Source organism: Anabas testudineus, chromosome 6, assembly GCF_900324465.2.
Source record: "Anabas testudineus chromosome 6, fAnaTes1.2, whole genome shotgun sequence".
Taxonomy (NCBI): Eukaryota; Metazoa; Chordata; class Actinopteri; order Anabantiformes; family Anabantidae; genus Anabas; species Anabas testudineus.
In genome coordinates this window covers 14696602-14716197 of record NC_046615.1, presented here as the reverse complement: position 1 = coordinate 14716197, position 19596 = coordinate 14696602, and the positions used below count along the sequence as shown (strand labels likewise).

Genomic DNA, 19596 nt, shown 5'->3' with positions numbered 1-19596 from the left:
ACCGCTACAAATAATTATATTGTAAGCCTATTTCAATGCAAAGGCCATTTTATTTTTAATTCGATCACTCGTTTAAAGTGCATAACTTCTAAATTAAGCTACAGGGGCCTGCAAAGAACACGAGAAAAGTAGTAGGCTAATTCACAATACTGTGAGGAGAAGGGGCGGTGAATTGGCTAAAAAGCTGCTATTAGAGACAACAAAAAACCAAATAACAACCTATAACTATTACAAGATACATACATTGTCATTGCACTTTGCCACAAATAATAAATATCATCAATGGTATCATTTTAGGAAAACAAATTTCACCGTATGCAAGATGGTTACATAAATGCTGAAAGACACATTTTCAAATAGTACAAGTAGTTACAAGGGAGCCTCCTTTCGACTGGATTTCTCAGTGTCTCTGGGGATTTTTCCGGGTTTTGCTGTTTGACAGTAGCTGTCCATGTGTGTCCTCTGGTCCTCTGTCTCTGTGATGTGATTCAAGGTGGCAGCAGAGGAGATTTGAAGGAGCAGGATCCGGTGCAGTGACGGGGAGTCAGCATCTTACAGGAGAAATGGTGTAAAGCGTCGTGAGCTTCTATGAAGAAGGAGATAAACCCATCAACGGTGTTCGTGCATGTCAGTGCAAATTAAATACGTTTGCAGGTATTACCAAGGTTTATGCTTGTGGCCTATATAGAGACAATAATTAGTAAATCTTAAGTAAATAGTGGGGGAGCTTTGGTTCAGTGTGACGTGTTTCTCACATTAGTGCATGTGATTTTAATGAGCTTTTTTAGGAATCAAACACTAAATAATACCCAACAGATAAATCCACTTTGGGCACTTCAAGCATATAGACCGACATCAATCACTTCGCCACACATGCTCCAGCAAATGCGTAAATCCACCGCACGGGGACTGAAGGCGCGTCTCCGCGCTGCTGTTTCCGCTCCCTCTGCTTTATTTTTCTCACCTCGGACAATGTGAAGCTGCTGAACCATCTCCTCCCTGTAGGAAAGTTCCCTTTTCATTTGATCCTGAAAATTATCTGAGGGGCACATTGCAGAGACAGATGTCAGTCAGTGATTCTGCAGGTGAACCTCTATTAAAACACACACCTAATGAATTCGTCGGAAGATGTTTCATAATCCATACAAGTGAGCAGCTCTGACATTTATTATAAATATTCATGTGGATGTAAAAGTGAACAAAGTATAAAGTGAGTTGAACTGAGTGAAGTCTTGCTTCTTGTTTAGGCCGCAGATGTGTGGTCCTCTAGGGGGCGCTGTTCTCAAGCCAAAGCCAAAAACCAGGTACCGACTTAATGAACAAATCTCAAAGCTACTTGTGCTAAAACACTATGTCAGACCATAGAGTAGAAATACCTATATATTAATATAAGTATGATATAATATAAGTAAGATTTTATACTGGAGATTACGAATTGTTATTTTTGAATTTAATTCAGTGTAAACACAAAAACTCTAATGGTTGGTTTTCAGAAATGTAGGATGAAGTAATTAAAGGCTATAGTGTAAATGAAAAACACTGTTTGCAAATGTACTAAACACTAATTCCTTTTATAATTTAAACTTAATTAAAAAATATTAAACATGTCATTCGTTAAGACTCAGTGAAAGATTTTAAAACACAAAACACCTCAAGTAGGATAAAATGTGGACTCACTGCAGAAAAGTGTCACAATCTAACATCTGAGATAAACCAGATGTGCTCTGATGTGCCTGTGCTTATGCTTTTAATCAAATTAATAAAAAGGCCACCACACAAGTTTTTCAAAGATGCATCACTGGAAACTAATGTTTTGATTGAAATTATATTTTTAGGAAACGTCCAGAACCAAGAGTCTGAAATGCTGAATACATTTCTTGTAATGTAGATTATATTACAGAACCTAAAAATATAGCAATACATTTAGCATTAATTTAATAATTTTGAATTAAATCACAAATGTTTAAAAAAAAATGACATTTAAAAAACAAAAAAGAATAAACAACAGCTCATAATATGAATATTTTCAATTGTAAAATGACCAGAAACTATTATTCATGCAGAGTATTTATGTTTATTTACCCACAACATATTGGGGATCTGAGATTTTTACTGTCTCTGTATCAACTGGGAAATCTTTTGGATATTTATTGACTTTTTCCGCTGATCTGATAAAACATTTACTATGTGATTCTCTGCTACCCTTCTACCAAACCACTGTGTGAAAAGAGTTGAGTCATTGAGAAGTATTTAATTGCTTTGTGAAGGAGGCAGTATTCTCAGTAAAAAATACAGTAAAAATGAAATTGTGAGGGATGTTTTACAGTTGATTCAGTCCTGTGTAGTCACTAAGTTCTTCTGAGCATGAACACAGGAACTTTACGAGACCAGTTTAGAGGTTTTAGTTTGTGTCCTGTAGACTGTGTAACCTAAATATATCCAGATGTTTTAAATATCTAATATTGTATGTAACATCTTTGAATGTGTTGCCATTCAAACAGCTGAATATAAATTCTAATACATTTTAATTTCACTGAAGTGGTGTTCTCCTCAGCTATAATATAACAGTGTAAAAAATGACATTTTTTCACTTTAAGCTTTTTACAGATTTCTTTGTTTATATATATTTAAACCAGAACCTTTGTACTCACTGTATGAGTGTTTCTATAAATGAAATATGTGATACTCCACTGTCTGTGCTGCAGAGAACTATTTTCTAAGCACTTAAAGAGAAGGTTAAAGTCATAATCCTCTAAAATAAGTACTAAAAGGGTTTTTGAAAACATCTCTCATCACGGGACTGTGTCCCTGAACCACTTAGCATTTTTGGAAGAGTGCTGCCCTTTAACACAGATTTAGATTTGATTGTGACATGGCAAGCAGCGTGTTTTAGTCTGACTCACGATAAGAGGAACACTTGCATGCACCAGTAAGACTTCTGAGCCTCTGTCAGCGAAATCACTGCCACTGTGATAAAAGCCAACATAGTGGAGAAAGCATGGTGCAGAATTTATCTTACCTTTCAAGTTTTGAAATTCACGTTCCAGCTTTTTCCTCAGCTCAACTTGCTCTAGCAGCTGCTTCTGTAGTTCCTCTAAAAAGAGACAAGAATGGAGGTTGTTTGAAGAGGAAGTGCAGGTTTTTGTATCAGCCTTCTCCTAGGACAGTTTTCTATTTTTAATGACAGTGATAATCATTTACACAGCTGGTCTGGGCCTGCAGTAAAAGAAGGTTATTTTATTTTGTGGTACAAATTCTACCTGAAGCCAAAACTAGAAAAAAAAAAAAAAAAAAAACTAATCAGTGAAGGCAATTTCTCATTTGCTTTTGTTTTAAGTCTGGACATTTAATTAAAAAGTGGCTCCAACACAGAAACACTGTGGGGGTTTTAAGGGTTTGGCCCCAAGGCCTTGAAAGTGGAAGAAGAGTGAGGTGCGTTTATTATAATATGAAAAAGGTTAAATCTGCAGGCTTATGATTTTATTTTTAACATTTGGCGTTATTATATAAAATAACATAGGTGGGTGTAAATGTAAATGAATGATTATAAAGTAAGCTACAAATGTACTGTAACTAATATTATTATTATTAAGAGGCTGTAAGACGCCGTCTTACCTTTTGCCAGACTTTCTATGTCTCTCTGTGATGGCAGAGCTCTTGCTGGCGCGTCCTCGCCTGAATGCACAGAAAATAAATTATATTCTTCTATGTGTAAAAAAAAAAAATAATAAAGTTGGCCCAGTGCGTCTTAATACAGAGCTGATCCCACTGGCTGACCTCGGTGTAACTTACCGTCGTCCTGCTCTCTCTGGTTCTCCTCGTTGCTTTGTTCATTAAAAGATTTCGTTTCGATCTCCTCCACGGTAGAAGACGGCTCCTCTTTACTCGGACTCTCGTCTTAAGAGAAAATAAATCGATGTGATTTCTCCTCCTTTTTTTTTTTTTTTTTTTTTAACAGCTAAATGTTTTAACACAAGCAGAAAATGTGTCTAACCGTGTGCTGTAAGTACTCCAGTCTGGTAATTGGCAGGTCTGAAGTGATACGGACTGCTCCTTTGTTGCAGCTCACTCCTCTCCGGTGTGTAAACCTACAGAAGAAAGAATCACCACTCCTTTGAGCTCTTAAAATGACATGGATCTCTTCTAACGAATTCAAATTAATAAAAAATAAAACTCTAAGTTGAAGTGTTTATATTTTTATTTAAAGAAAATGTTGCTGATTTTTTTCTAAATGCTTGGACATGCTGTTTCTTTTATCCTGCTGTTAAAACACATAAAACACACATTTCCCCACAAAGACACAGATTTATCTGAGTAAAAATACACACAGGCCAAAGGGAATCAACCCCACTTGCAGGAATCGTTAGTGAAATGTTACAGCTTGTGTTATTTCCCCCTGTTTTGCGGTTATAAGTCACTCACTTCAGTGAAAGACGCAGCTATGTGGGATAACTGCTTGCTCTGCAGTTCTCTTTCAGAGGACTGGGCCACGTGTAGGCTCATTTTGGGGGAATCCACCAGGCTGCTGTCCTGCATGCCCTTGGAGTCTGAATCGTTTGGTGAAACGCTGTGAGCCAACCCGGGAGGAGTCCGAGGACACGCGGAGGACAGAGGCTGGGAGTCCACCTCCTCCTCCGGTGTTTTGTTTGTCTCCACATCCACGTCCGGCTCGCCCTCGCTGTCCACACAGGGAGACATGGACCGGTAGCTTGAGCTCTCGCTTAAAAAATCGGGTGATAAATACCCGGTGCGACAGCCGTTGTACGCGCCCCTGTTGCCGTACAGCTTGGCGATGCAGTCAGCATCTTTAATAACAGGTCTGAACGCGGAGACGTAGCTGATTTTCCGAGGCGCAAGGGTCATCCCCTCCAGCGGCCTCGCCTCGTCCCCCGACTTGTCGTCTTCGTTGCGCGCAGACTGAGTGCTGGAGCACCGGTCGTTCTCCACGATGCTGTCTTTTGAGGTGTTGGTGCTGCGGTCACTGTGCTCTGATATGTCCATGTCAGTCTGTCTGGGAGGACACAGCAGCTCTTGTGGGGGTTTGTGCTGAGTCTGGGGGTACGGAGGCATGGGCAGCGCGCCCGCCGCGGGCCAGAACATGGGGAAGGAGTGATAGGCGCTGTCCTTGGTACCAGGCCACAGCACGCCTGGGAGGCCCGCTTTACTCTGCTCTCCTATCAGACCGTCGTCCTTCTTCTGGCACAGGCCGAACGCTGGGAACCCGTACGGATGAGGGAAGAGCGGCGGTGGGATCTTTTGCAGCATCCCGAAGCCTTTACTCGGCACGGGGATGACTGGGTAGCTGCGTGTGCTCGTCATGCCGTCGCGGTTGTCCTCGCAGCTGAGTATTTTCGCAGGTATCTCGGGTGAACCTTGGGGGCGGTGGGATCCTTGTGATTTTAAAGGAGAGCCGGACTCTGAGCCGCTGCCTGGCAGAGTCCTCTTCCGACTGCCACCGTTGAACATGGCCTTCACATCTTCCCAAGCGTGTAACACATCTGTCAGGCTGTTTTTGTCTGACAGTTTGAGATGCCGCCTCCAAGAATTAAAATTTGCTGCATCTGGCTGCGTGTACTTGGACTCCGGTGTGCGATGAGAGTGAAATATGAATTTATTTGGAGAAAAATACATGTTGCAGTAGGAGCACTTTATACACTTTGCTCTGGAGCTGTTGTATCGTGCCGGGATGAAGCTGCCTCGACTCCCCCAGGCGCACTCGTGGGATACATCGAAGGAAAAATTTTCCGGAAGTTTAGGAAGAGAGTGAACTCCTAGAAATGATTTACAAAGTCTCTCGGCCTCACGTTTAGTGATCATCCCGCAGCGCCTGGAGGAGATTGGCATCGCCCCGGCTCTCCGCAGGATCTCCAGCTGGACAGGGGTGCACTGGACGCAGGTGATCCCCAACGCCACACGCCGGTTGTGTATCTCGTTATAGCTGTAATTCTTCAGAAGGGTGTTAGATATCTGTGCAAGGCAGAGTCTCTCCTGGCCATCTATCACTAAAGACACAATAGGTATTCCGTACAGCACCGTCTCTCCGACCTGGTTGGGCTTCAGGTTGGTGCTCGGGTATGAAAGTTCTTGTTTGGAGCTTGGTGAAGAGCTGGAGTCTCGTCCCGCAGGTATGGAGTCCATCCTTGGAGGCCTGGAGGCTGCAGAGATGACGTTTGACATGGGCATGTGAGTTTTTGTCCAAGTATTCACAGCCTCAAGCTGAGATTTATAAATAGTATTTAATACGACGTTTTAGTGTGTGTCTAATCTGGTAGAAACGAGGGCAAAAGAAATGACAGGTCTGCAGGTCTCTGAACAAAACTGTCTCAGCGCTGACTTGATTTATTAGTAAAATAAAAAGAGACCCTTGTTGAGAAATATGGTTGTGACATAATGTTGATTGTCAAATGATAAATTCCAGCCACAAACTGCACTTTAACTCATTTATTTGCCTGCAACCTGTCGTTTTTCCTGTTGACACACTTTACCTGCAGCTGTAAATTCTAAATAGTTCATTGTGTTCATTTCCACAACGCGTGAAAACACTGAGTCTAAATAATAATTCGGCCTAAAACACGACGCGTCTTCTCGTGTGTTTGTCTGTTTCTGAAAACTTACCTTCAAAGCTCGCGCAGCTCCGCTCCGTCCTGAACACGAAAGCTGTGATCAAGTGAATGTCGGAGAGATAAGAAGCCTGTGTCGGAGGAGGTAAAGATGTTTGCTTTGGGAGTGGGACTCAGCTGTCCGTGCAGCACCGCCTCCCTCCTGCTCGGTGTCCTCCTCTCTCACTGCTCCGCTGTCGGTGTGCGCCGGTAGTTTGTGTTGCGCTAGCAGCAGCAGCAGCAGCAGCAGCAGCAATGTCCACATGGCAGACAGACTGAAGCACAGCCCCCTCTACGACACTGACAACAATCAAGTGACGGCAAAACTTAGGGAAAGGCACTCCCACTCACACAGGCAGTCTGTATTAGCTGTGGATTCACGACCAATGAAGGTGGTTTGAATTTTGGGTCTTATGTCAACCTGCAGGTCTGCGCATAGGGATGAGATGCTGTCTACAGAAGTGTCTAGTTATTCAACGCACAACTGTTTAGGTTGAAAAACACTAAATTACAAAAAGAAAACAGCATCAATCTTTCATTAGCCTATTGTGGAGACCATACGGCATTTAATTAATTCTTTTGCACTTTCTTGTTGAAAAAAAAAAAAAGAAACAGCGAGGTTGTTGATATTATGCACGGAGGAGGCTGCAGGGGGATTTGGTGTTATGCTAAAAACAGCAGGGACCCACCGACACATTGTTGTGTGCACAGAGTCAGGGCCCGCTGATGAATGCGGAGCGCAGGCCTGCGTCATGTGCTGGTTCCCACGGATTCACCGTTTCCAAACTGCACCTCGCCTACATGCGTTTTGACAATAACCAGCTGCTCCGGGGGTCACTGTCTCTGATCTGCGCTCAGTTCGTTGTTGTCTCGGGCTGAAAGAAAACAGACCGGACAGAGGAACAATACGGACAGCCGTGCAACATACGTGACGGACACTTTTTGTAAAATCGATAAAGGTCTGGATTAAAGGTCTGGATGAATCATTTTCATGTGGCAAACGCGCGGCACAAAGCACTGATGTAATATTGATGAAGGTAACAGGACACGTTGCTGTTGATGACTGTAGGAGGACAGAGCTGGTCAGCAATACCGACCATTTATTCTAAATGATCATTTAAATAGAGAAAAACGCAGTGTTAGTCCAAATATTAGGAAATAAAATTAGTAATACTACTACTACTAATATTAATAATAATAATACTAGGTAAACTATTGAAAGAGCAACTAAACTATAATCAAGGAGCAATCTGCTAATCGAGCGATTATTGAACGGATGTGGTTTGTTAATCCCCCATTTTCATCAACGAGTCACTGTTGCTAAAAGATAAATAAAGATTTTACTGACAGGGTGGACAACTTCACCTGAAGTTAAATGAAAATAAATACGAGCAACCCCTTAAAAATCTGTCCAACATCCTTGCAACACTATAAATTCACATGAAATCCTTATTTCCCAGCTAAGTGTAACATTCACGGACTCAGTTCAGTGCAAGAAGTGGAGTTTAATAAGTCAGTTTCAACCAAACGTAGGCGAGGAAATGAGAAAAGTACCCAAAGAGTCAGTGAGGTCATTACCAGGCTCATGCTTGTTCTACCTTTTTTGTGCAGGAGAGAACAGCTCATTTAAAAGTGTGTCTGCATTAATCACAGTGCTGCATCAAAGTATGATAATCACCTGAACACTCTATTAAAATAAAAGTGCCAGCCCAGGGGAAATCTTACCTTACTCTTTAATTGTTTTGAGGCTTTGATAGGCTTTTTAATCTAAGATTAATTTATGCATTCTTAAATAACTCTACATATGATTAATAAGCTTGAAAATTAAAAGGAGACTGAAGCAATTATAACAAGTGGTTGGTCATCACCTCATTAGATGGGATTAGAAAGATGCAGTTTGTGAGTAGGTATGAGTAGTGATAAAAAAAAATAAAGTGCTGCTGGCTAATTATTCTGGATATTTCCGGTAGTTTGTGGTTTCTTTAGCTAAAGGTAAAGCGGCAATCCTGCAACAAATCCTCCTTTCATGAACCAACACATCATGTAGTTTGTGCTGCTGTTGTGCAGAACCCTACAAAAATCACAGCTTTTTATTAGAAACCTGATAAAATACATGACTCATAATCAGCCTGTTCAAACAGCCTAGACTCCAATCAAGATCAAGGGAGACAGCACAGATCCTTCACTGTTGACCACAGTGTTCAGTCGGAGCTGGAAAGACGAGAAAAGAGAAAGATCAGCTGTTTGAGAGACCACCGCAGAGACACAGGGAAAACAGTAACTTGCTAAATGGCTGCAAATGTGTAAACAAGACATCACTCCTCTCCTCCTCAGATGTTTATTTGTCTCCTAAAAGCCCACCCCTGGGTCCTGACCCCCACATCCTCCACCGCTAAACGGAACATTTCTTCTCGCAGGAGGAGGTATGCAATATGTGTGAGAGAGAGAGTGTGAGCGAGGGGGAGAGTTGGGGGAGTTCATCACTGCATCAAATGAGGCTGAGCGCAGGGACCCTTTTGTCACAGACAGGGACTCATCTGCCAATGGTGAGCTGTGAGGTCCTAGGGGAAGGGACGAACAAAGGTGCTAAAAGGCTGTGTGACAATGAGGGTGCTCTGAGGAGAGCCTTCAAGTGTGGGACGCAGGCTGCATGGGACAAGCTGTGCCAATCACTCTGCAATTACTTTTTTGTGCAATCCAGAGGCCTTGTGGGGGCATTCACGGAGAGAAGCAAAGACACGACCAGTGTCCATGCCGCCCTGCATGTTGCTTCTTATGTAGAGGGGACACAAAGCTCATCATGGCAGAAATGTAAAGCAAATCACCTGCATTTGTTTTAATGTGATCGGGGGGAAAACCTGACAAGTAAATAAACTCCCCCTTTGTTCACGGTCTGACTCTATATTGATCAGAGAAAAAGGTGAGAATGATGCAATTTTACATGGGAAAGATTTAAAGGTTTATTTCTTATTAATATAGTAAGGTGTAGTAAAAGGCAAGTTGGTGTGCTTCTAAGGTGCTAAAGACAAGTGTGACACATACGACTTCGAAAAAGAAATGTAAGGAGTAGAAATTAAACATGGAAAATATAAGTAAAAACAAAACCACTTTATCTCACTATGTTACAAAATGAATGAAACTGTTGAAAATCAACGATTTGATCTGATCTTAAATCTAAGATCTAGTACACACATCCATTGACTTCCAGACCTATGCAATAAAAATATGTATTTCAAGTCAAACATATCACAACGTGGCAAAATTACAAGACAAACATTACAAATAATGAAATTAGCATTAAGCGTAAATAAACTTCACATTACATCCAATAAAACATGGTCAGATCGTCAGAGAAATGGAAAATAAAAAACCTCATTAAATATTTTTTAGATTTAATGTTTATTAACACTGGAAACAGTAGTTAACAAAAGATCTCCCCATAAGGTTCATTAGATCTAATTTAGTTAGTTTTAAATTATTATTTGAGTGAAATGATTCATCAGGGAAACACAGTTTTGTAAAAAAATAACATTTTACAATCGTGTCATTATGATTTCATTAAAGCACAAGTCAATATATGACAATCCAAACTTATTATTTAATCCCATCCACAACACAAGCATCAGTGTCTACTGCTAATTCATACAGACTACTCTTTTACTTAACTGTCATTATACCTAATGTTTACAGAGTATTTAGGGAGTTTAAGTTTTGTGTATAAACACTTGCTATGCTACAGAGTAAAAAAGAAAGATGCAGGAATTTGTCTATATCCAACCCCAAGCAGTTTCACTGGTGTAATGAGGAGTCAAGTGAGAATGGGAATTATCGTAATGATAACAAAGGTCTATGCACCATAGCTTGAGGCTGTATTGTAAGGCATTACCATAAAGATGCGATGTGCTTGTATTGCAGGGTTTTTGTGAGGGAGCAGGCCAAAGAGATAATAACTATTAGTAGATGACAGTGCTTTGTGGGATTCCAGCTGTGGAGCCCAAATTTCCATACAGATAGAATGGCTCTGGGTGGATGATATGCGTATGTGGGGGAAGGGCTGGGTGACACCGTGGGCTTGTCTAGGCACACACAAAAACACACACACACACATGAAGTGAGAAATCTCAGGACTGGACTCTTGGTGTCCCCAGTCAGACTTTGGGGAGGTGAGAGGCTCCGGTTTGAACACTCTGCAGGTCTCTGGAGGAACTGTCCAGAGTACTGAAACAACCCGCTGTTGGTCTGCTGACAGCTTTCAAAGTCAGGAAGTGCAAATAGCTAGGGCTCTGTGTGTGTGTGTTAGTGTGTGTGTGTGTGTGTGTGGACAGAGGACCAGAGATTTCCATCAAGATCACACGCAGGTGAGAGAGTGTACAACATCTTTGTCAGCTCCAGGGATCTGGGGAAACCTTGCCTAACAAACAAATAAAAGCCCCTCTGCAAGAAAGAAATTCTGTACTTTCAAGGTTACAAACTTGCACAAGCACATGCATCCCAGACATACGAGGTGTGTTCACTGTGTGTGGGAGCAAAGGTGAACTTTCTAAAGCAGTAGTTCGACATTTTGGGAAATGCACTTATGTGCTTTCTTGTCAAGAGTCGGATGGGAAGGTTGAGGTTTGTTCTGTACAAAAACTGTTGTTTTACAAGGGAGGAAACTGAAACTGAAAGTTCCCAGACTTTATGCTAAGAAAAACTAATGGGCTGCTCGCTGTAGCTTCACATTTAAGGATCACACAAGAGACCGGTAGTTTGTCGGCTATGGTAACTCTCAGCATGAAGGTGTGTCGGGGTATTTCCCAAAATGTTTCATTGTTTCTTTAAGGTTCACAACTGGAACTGGTTTCACATAGTAATTAATTCAACTGGTGTTCCCTCTCTGTGAACTTGAGCAGCAGCTTGTGAGAGAGCGTCATTATGACCCAGAAAGGACATGTAGATGTGAGGATTCAATGCTGAGAGAGACAGAAGAAGAGTGTGATTGGAGGGTAACTCTGATGAATTGTCTGTGGGACGTTAGGTTAATAATAGTAGTGCATGTGGTGGTGGAGAATTAAAGCCTGCTGTCTCCTGTGTTCCACTCAATCCACTGGTGTAAGTAAGTCCACAAACATCTGTAAACAATGGTGCACATGTTTTTTATCAAACAAACACAGCTGGTTAAAACGGGGCCCCGGAGATTGAACAGGTAAGAGGGCTGGGATCCTGGGCCTGAGCAGCTTGTTTGGTCGACTTCCAATGGCAGACATGCTGTGTGCGTTTATGTAAGGGCGAGGCTAACAGAGAGGAGACAAAGATAGTGGGAGCAGAGAGCGTAAGGACACCAATCACCCTGTAATTATCCCCCTGGTGTGTGAACTGCGCAACTCTCCGTCCTTGATAGATTCACCTGACCCAATAACACAACACACGGCCACAATGGACTGGAGGCAGAATGAAGACAACACCATAGATCAGACAGGGATCAGCAATGAGACAAAGACCTAACATCTGGGAACTGCAGTGAAATTAAAGAACCGAAAGACTGAACCAATCCTGTTACAGCTTTCCGCTAATAGCCTGGGAGCTGGTTGAGAAACGGCACGAGTGAGGTAATGCAGGATTCAATTTCATTTGATATTAAAGAAACACCCTTTGGCGTCTCTCTGCCTCTCTCATACTCTTTCCCTCTGCTTCTCACATCACTCTGTTACCTTGAAGTGATGTATTAAGCCGTTTAAATTAACAATGGAATGACTTATTCTAATAGGCCCGTCCCGTGGAGAGCCCAGGATACTTGCAGGAGTGGGACATCAACACTACACACCACCTCGAAACCTCAGGCTGGGCAGCGATGCATGTCACTCCTTCTAGATAGCCCAAGCAATCTGGCCGGCACTCCACCCAAAAAGAGAAACATTCATTTGGTCATTGTGATGTGGAGAGGGTGAATAACACTGCGGAGCCTGTCATTACTGGACCCAAAAAACTGCATCTCCAGAAGATGGGTAAATACATGACATTTCTGTGGTGGAATCGAGAGAAGCAGAATCAGTAAATAAACCCAAATTCCTATAAAGAGAATGGCTTTTTTTCTCTTTGGAGTTTGAGGCAGTGAAGCAAACACTTTATAAACTTCAGCAGCAGCTTGTAAAATCTCATATTACTTCCTCTCATCCAGTTTATGTCTGATACAGACTTCTAAATCATTAATACCAAGGCCTTGGTCAGCTGAATACAAATGAGGATACAGTGGGTGCTCCGTCTGTCCCTGAGGGGGTGTGCAGAAATAGATCTGAGAAAAGCACAATTTGATTGATGTCGCTACACTCTGAATAATGATCAGTTCAGAGGTCAAACTACTTCAGTGGTATGCACAATATCATTAATTACAGACATCAATAAATAATAGGACACTGTCCATATATTTCACATGTGCTTAAGCCTCGTCTTTTCCCTGCTGGATCATTTCACAATTAGTAACAGTTAAACAGTGACCTTAAAAATACAGAAGACACTCTGCTGCTATTGATTGCATTCTTACACTAGAAAAATGCGGTGTAGTAATTACAAGTGATGAGAGAAGCACATTTTGATCTCACAGTTACATATGCAATTAAAATATTATTCATTACCTCTTAAATAAAAGCCTGGATCTGAAATCCCATTAAATTTGGGATAATTGTGTGTCTTTAATTATAAGCCGTAGCAGGAAGGAAGGAAGGAAGTTTAGGAGAAAGTAGCAGAATGTGCTGTGACCTAGATAAGAGGAGCAGACATTTTGTTTTAAAAGTGACCTTGCTGTGAAACCTGCAGCTCAGAATAGCTCAGATATTTTTCCATGGACTCTCAGTGCTCAGACCTAACACTTCAGGCTCTGATTAAACTGAGCTTTAAGGAGTGAACAGGTCCAGTAGAGTGAGGGCATGACAGTTTCACTCTGTTATTGACTGTAAACAGCCTCATTGTTGCTTCTGAAGTGTGTTTACCCTTTTTCACAGGTATGTAACTAAGTATATTTACTCTAGTACATTTAAGAGACAACTGTACTTTACTGGATTGACTCAAGTAAAGTGCAACTGTGGTTCCATTGTATGCTACCTATTTCATAATAAAATATCGTACCTTTTACTCCAGTAATTTGTCTGATTAGTGACTTTGCAGACGAAAGTGACAGTTTGACCTTTTAACAATGAACGTCTAACTCTAAGCAGGAAGAGTATGTCCCAAAATCATCAAAATATTCCCTAGAAATGAAACCTCGATCAGTTGCTACAGGTTAGACAACCCAGAGTCCAGTCAGCTACAGCTGTAACGTATTATACACCATTATCAGGGGCCATGGTGCTGCACAATGGGTACTTTTAGTTCTTATTCTTAAAGTACATTTTCCAGATAGTACCTCCACACAACTTGTAATGGGGTATTTTTAACTGATGTATTCGCACTTTTACTTCAGTGACAGAACTTAATCCTCTTAAACCTCCTCCATTGAACATTTTTTTAGATTTTGTCTGCAGATTTACTTTGAACTGTGTATGTGTATAATGTGTAAACTGTCTGCTGCTCCGGCCCAACATCCCCTGCTGGCTCATCGGAGCAGCTTGGCTCGGGCCGGTGGCTTCAACCTGCAGGCAGCCATAGGACAGCCCAAGCGGAGCTGTCTGCCACTCCTGTGCTTCATTAGGAAACAAAATATAAGGTTTCCACTCCATTAGGAATGACTTTAGGAGTGAAAGCACATAAGACGCCGACTCACCTCATCAACAATGCATTGCAATAACGGCTGAGGATGAATGAGAGCGAGCAGAGAGGGGAGAGAGAAAACAGCATTAGCCTGTATACAATGTCTTTACAGCAGAGTGGAAAGGAAAAAAAATCATTAATGCAATAAAATGTGGTCAGATTAATCAAATGCCTCAAACTCTTATGAAAATATTACAGGGAGAGAATTTTCTATTACATCTAATGGTATCTAATCTAATACTGGCAGTTAAAGGCTTGGGCATCTATTTATTGTGAAACTCAATTTAGGAAGTTTAAAGGGAAGCAGTGAAGCATGCGTGTAACATAGCCGTCAGGAGCATAGGCAGAAATCTTTTCCTGCTATTTTCTTTCCTTCAACTCATAAAAGCTTACCATTAAAGACTGTAGGTTGCTCTGAGTTTGGTGGGAAGAATACACAGAGAGGAAAAGCAATATGTAATTAGTGTGTCATAATCAAAATGACCCACTCGGACACTTTATGATCAGCAAGACAAAATTACTGCACCACTGGTGGCAATCTGTGGGCATGTGCTAACACCATTAACATAATGAAAATACACAAATGTTAATAGCCCGCCTCTTCGTACGGACCACGAGCTGAAGCACAATGTTAATTTCACAGTGCAGTTTCACAAACCTGCAGGTTGAGGAGAAAATGCCTGGCTGCGAAAACATACATCCTTTTTGTAAATGGCTTGGATGGAGAAAAAAAAAAGTCTCCTTGTGTCTTAAAACAATCTGTGAAAAGTATCATTCCCCTGCCGCACATCTCCAGTGAAAGACTCTATGGAAGATCTCATTTTCAATTAAAATCTCATTTGCTTGGAAGTTGAAATGAAATCATGTTGTGAATTAGCACATGAATTTACATACTGGGATGGCTGCCAGTGTGCAGGGAGACTAATTTACCTTAAAGATTGATTTTTTTCCCAAAAAAAAAAAAAAAAAAAAAGATCCTGGTGATGGCATGAGAGCAATGATGCATAAGTGAGATCTAAGAAAACATTTACCAACATCCAGCCGCAATGGAAAACTGGATTCAAAGATGTAACTAGTGATGGAAAACAAATTTGGCTTCTATTCATGCATAGTTGACAAGCTTTTCTTACAGAGGAAGTGAGTTTCTGCAAACTTACAAATAGAACAAGTAAACAAAAACTTTGGAAACCTTCAGAGACACAGAGTGGCAGATTGTTGGTTTACTATTAATAGCCACATCATAAAGGATCACCTGGAAATGGAAAGGACTTGCACTTACTCTTAATTATGGAGTTAAAGACACTTATGCACTTCATGATATGACAAGTGGCAAAGAAATTCCTGAGTTCTTTTCATCATCTACTGAGAAGAAAAGACGGTAATGACAAGTTATTTCTGTCACCACTCAGCACTAAAGCTAACCACCCATGCTCGTCCTTGTAATTTTTTAAGAAAGTACGTTTTTAAGACAACCCCTGCATCTATCTATACTCGATGGTCTTAACATCAGAATACACTCCGTCAATCAGCTATCCACTGGGCCTCGGATTGTCCACAGTAAATTACTTGCTCATTTCGCAAGGCCTTCTCTGCCAAAGCGCTACAGCTGTTATTGATTCATTCTTTCAATTAAATAAAGCTTTGCTCTCTCCACTCCTTGTAAATACCTAGAGACCCCCTATCCAACACAATATCCATTCTTCTTACACTGCTAACATTATCAGTCTGCACGCAAAATTAATTCCCCCACTATTGCTGAAATAACTATAATTGCAAACTACACAGAGAGAGAAATTGGAAAGGGGTTTTAATATACATTTCCAGGTGTATTCTCCATTTGTTCAAGTCAATAACATTTTTCATTAACATTTGTAATATAAAAAAGCAAGTTCTGTCCCCTGCTCATTTCCTTTTTAATTCAGAGATGAATTCACGGCACACTTTCCAAACTGCTAGGTGCTACACTTTGTCATTTAATTTGGTTTAAGACATCCAAATGAGATTAATTTTGCCCATCAACTATAAAACATTTTAATTTACATATTTATCAGCTGAATGAGCCATGACTCACAATAGGTAAGATGTATTAACATGATTGCATGTTGATGCAACATTTTTAATACAATAGAAAATCAATATGTGGATGAAAATGGATAGCAACTGCAAGAGTGCAATTCATGTCATTTTAGGTATTTATTGAGTTATTTCTTTGATAGACTATAATTTTGTAAGGATGCCTTGAAAATTCCATTTGATTCTTCAAAAGTGGCACGCTGTTGTGTGAACAGCTATATTCCTTTGAGCAGGAATGCAGGAAAAAGCAGGGAGACGGTCAGTGTGCAAGGACATTCACATGTCTCCACAGACAGGCAAGAAGAAAGAGAAAGAAGAAGAAGGAGAGAGAGACCCACGTCTGTCCTATGTCCGTCCCCTCACCTTCATTGTTATCCCTCTGCCGATCCAGCAGGTGGGCAGAAATCAGTGTGCTTTGGCCTCAGCTGTACTGAGGTCAGCTCTCTGCTCGTCTGTGCTGGAATTATGGGCTAGCCTTTTGCCCGCGGCGCAGAGATTTAGCTGTGACCCTGAACAAGGCCTACCCCAGAGGTTGACAAATTTTATCACCACATTTTCCCAACTTCGCTCAGAAAACCAACCCAACTCACCAACCCACAACCACGCCAACCCCACCAGTAGCTTTCCCTAACCTCATATCTCATCTCAGACATAATGGGAAAATCAGACCTCTGTGAACAGGAATCTTTTAAGATTCATGGAAAATAAGGGCATGTGCAGGAATGACAAGGGACAGTGAGTGCTCGCAGCCTTTCCTGCAGATAATTGATATAAAGATTTGTAATTACCAAATTGTCCCATTTCTTAAAGTAATATGTATTTAAATATATTTCTAAAATAATTCAAATAATAATAATACATAATGTCAAATCATGATTGCAGTTGACATGAATCAAGGACTATTATAAATGCATAAAATACTGTATTACCAATATCCTGACAAACTGTTTACAAACAGAATTAAAAAAATAATAATCATCACAAACACACCCCACACAGTGTTGGCACCTCGTCTGAAAACTCACAGTCCTACCCACAGATAAGAAAGACGGGGAAAAAAATTAGTTAACACACGAGACATAATAAATCAGAAAGCTCTTTGCTAGCGGCTGCATGCACATTAGACCACATCTTCAAGATTTTCAGAGCAAACCGTAGAGCAAAACTCCATTACCTCCTGACACAAAATGCAAATGAATCACAACATGGGGTGGGATGGAATTAAAGACCCCTCTCTAATCAATGACAAGCCAGGATGAAATCCTCTCTTCCATGGCTCTGCCATAGGCAAACTTCAAGCCCCCTGAAAACACACACACACACACACACACACACACTTGTGTGCTTACATGCATGCGCATGCTCAAAAACAGACACTCGCATGCACACATTTGGCATGATCTCTCTGGCTATTTTCCAGCTTGAGTTTCACAAACTGGTACTGAGGATGTGAGTTTAATGCATGAAGGGGGACTTGTCTTAACCTGCCACCTTCTCTCTGTCTCACTGTATTTCAAAAATAGCATCTGATTTTGTCAGGTGGATGGTGCCGGACTCAGGCTGTGAGGTGAAGGGAACTGCTGTCTCTGTTCTGTTGTGCTCTGTTCTGCTCAGACAGATGCACAGGCCTGTGTAAATGACAGCCTGAGCCCGAGGATGTCTGCTGGCTGCCACGCGGCCTGCTACAGCCTGCAGGTGAAGTGTCTGTGGCGCCATATGGAGCAGGGAAAATTAACAACGAGAGGAAATTCTCCACAACAGCGGGAGGTCTTGCTAGTCTCTCCTCCAAACAAAATTTAAAGACATAGAGAAACAAGAGAGGGGGAGTGATAAAATTAATGGGGTTCAACATTTTAACACAACACCGACGGCAATGTTTGCTCAGAAAAACAAGAATTCCCTTTACAGTTTAGTCACATTGCACTCCTGCATTATAAATCAGTGCCTGGCTTAAGTAGTTTGACCTGTTCTATAAATGTACATTAACCCTGCTAGTGCTCCCTCTCAGATTCTAGTCTGCTCCAAAAGCGCAGTACAGTGGCTGTTAGTGCAGGTGAGCTGCCTCTGTCCCTGGTGGCTCCTTATGCTTGCTGCCTTCATAGCGCCGGCGCCTCCTGTGGAGCCTCTCTTGGTTTGGGTCATTGATTACAAAGAGCCTCCTGGTTTTGTCTGACAGATGTGAATCCATGCTATTTAATTTGGAGAGTTACCCTCAAAGGGACCACCATTAGCTATCCAATCTGACCACAAATAGTGTTCCATTAAGCAAAGAGTTTGAGAAGCCTGGTGGTGTGTCTCCTGACAGCATGGAGGAAGTCTTGGCATATTACACTGAATGTTAAATGCTTGGTTGTTTAAACAAAAGGGAGATCTTACTTTAAAGAACGTCTTTGTTTGAGAGATACATAAAGAGTCCCCTCAGCGGGATTCTTCAGGCATATTAGAGCTGAAACTGTCCTTGTTTAGTGTCTAAAGAGGGTGGGGTTGGTAGTTAAAATGTTAATAAGTGCAATTCGGTTTTAATTTAACAGCCCTCTGCATTCCTAATTACTCCACTAGCTGTGAATAAATGAGGAAGAGAGCTCATCTCGTGGCCTCTGCTTTCAACACAAAACACATTCTTACCATTTTCGATATGGAACTAAAGAGGACTGTTAGGAAAGTCATCTCAACTCATCGTCTCCTCATGAACAAAGCAGCATGGCTCAGCCAGTGATTTCAGCTATTATTTTCTCAGTAGGCAGAGGCCTTCAAATCTTTGTGAGCGCTTTTAGGATTTTGTTTATAAAGTAAGGAGGCAAGTGCAAAAAGTGCAAGAAACCAAAACCGACTGATTAAAAGAAGAATGGAAATAAAAGCAATCTGATGATCATAAAATGTTCTTTTAAAAACATTCAACAACAGGAGGATGCATCCCTGTGCAGCCATGGAATAGATCTGTGCATAAATTACTTTATGTAATCATACAATGTAGATTAGCATGATAATGGTGGGTGTTAATAGATGCCAGGAAGCACAGAGTGACAGCACTTTGAAATGAGACATGCTTGGGGCAGTGGGCTCACACACACTCATGCATACGCACAGCATTGGGGAATAGCCAGTGAGACTCTCGTGCCATTACGACAAATGTGAGTGACGGGGAGGAAAGCCACATCTAGCCCGCTGCCTGAAGGCTGCTACAGTATTTCCACAAGTCTAT

General features: G+C 41.4%; 1 protein-coding gene across 1 annotated transcript; it reads right to left on the bottom strand.

The window, feature by feature from the left end:
• Positions 1 to 488: 488 nt before the first annotated feature.
• skor1b (SKI family transcriptional corepressor 1b) lies at positions 489 to 6677 on the bottom strand. Its single transcript, XM_026366259.1, has 8 exons — positions 6616 to 6677; positions 4423 to 6155; positions 3995 to 4088; positions 3793 to 3897; positions 3616 to 3675; positions 3020 to 3094; positions 965 to 1039; positions 489 to 586 (listed from the first exon to the last, which is right to left on the bottom strand). Exons 2-8 carry the CDS (start codon positions 6136 to 6138, stop codon positions 489 to 491), a joined length of 2223 nt encoding a protein of 740 aa, XP_026222044.1. The 5' UTR covers positions 6139 to 6155; positions 6616 to 6677.
• Positions 6678 to 19596: the final 12919 nt, after the last annotated feature.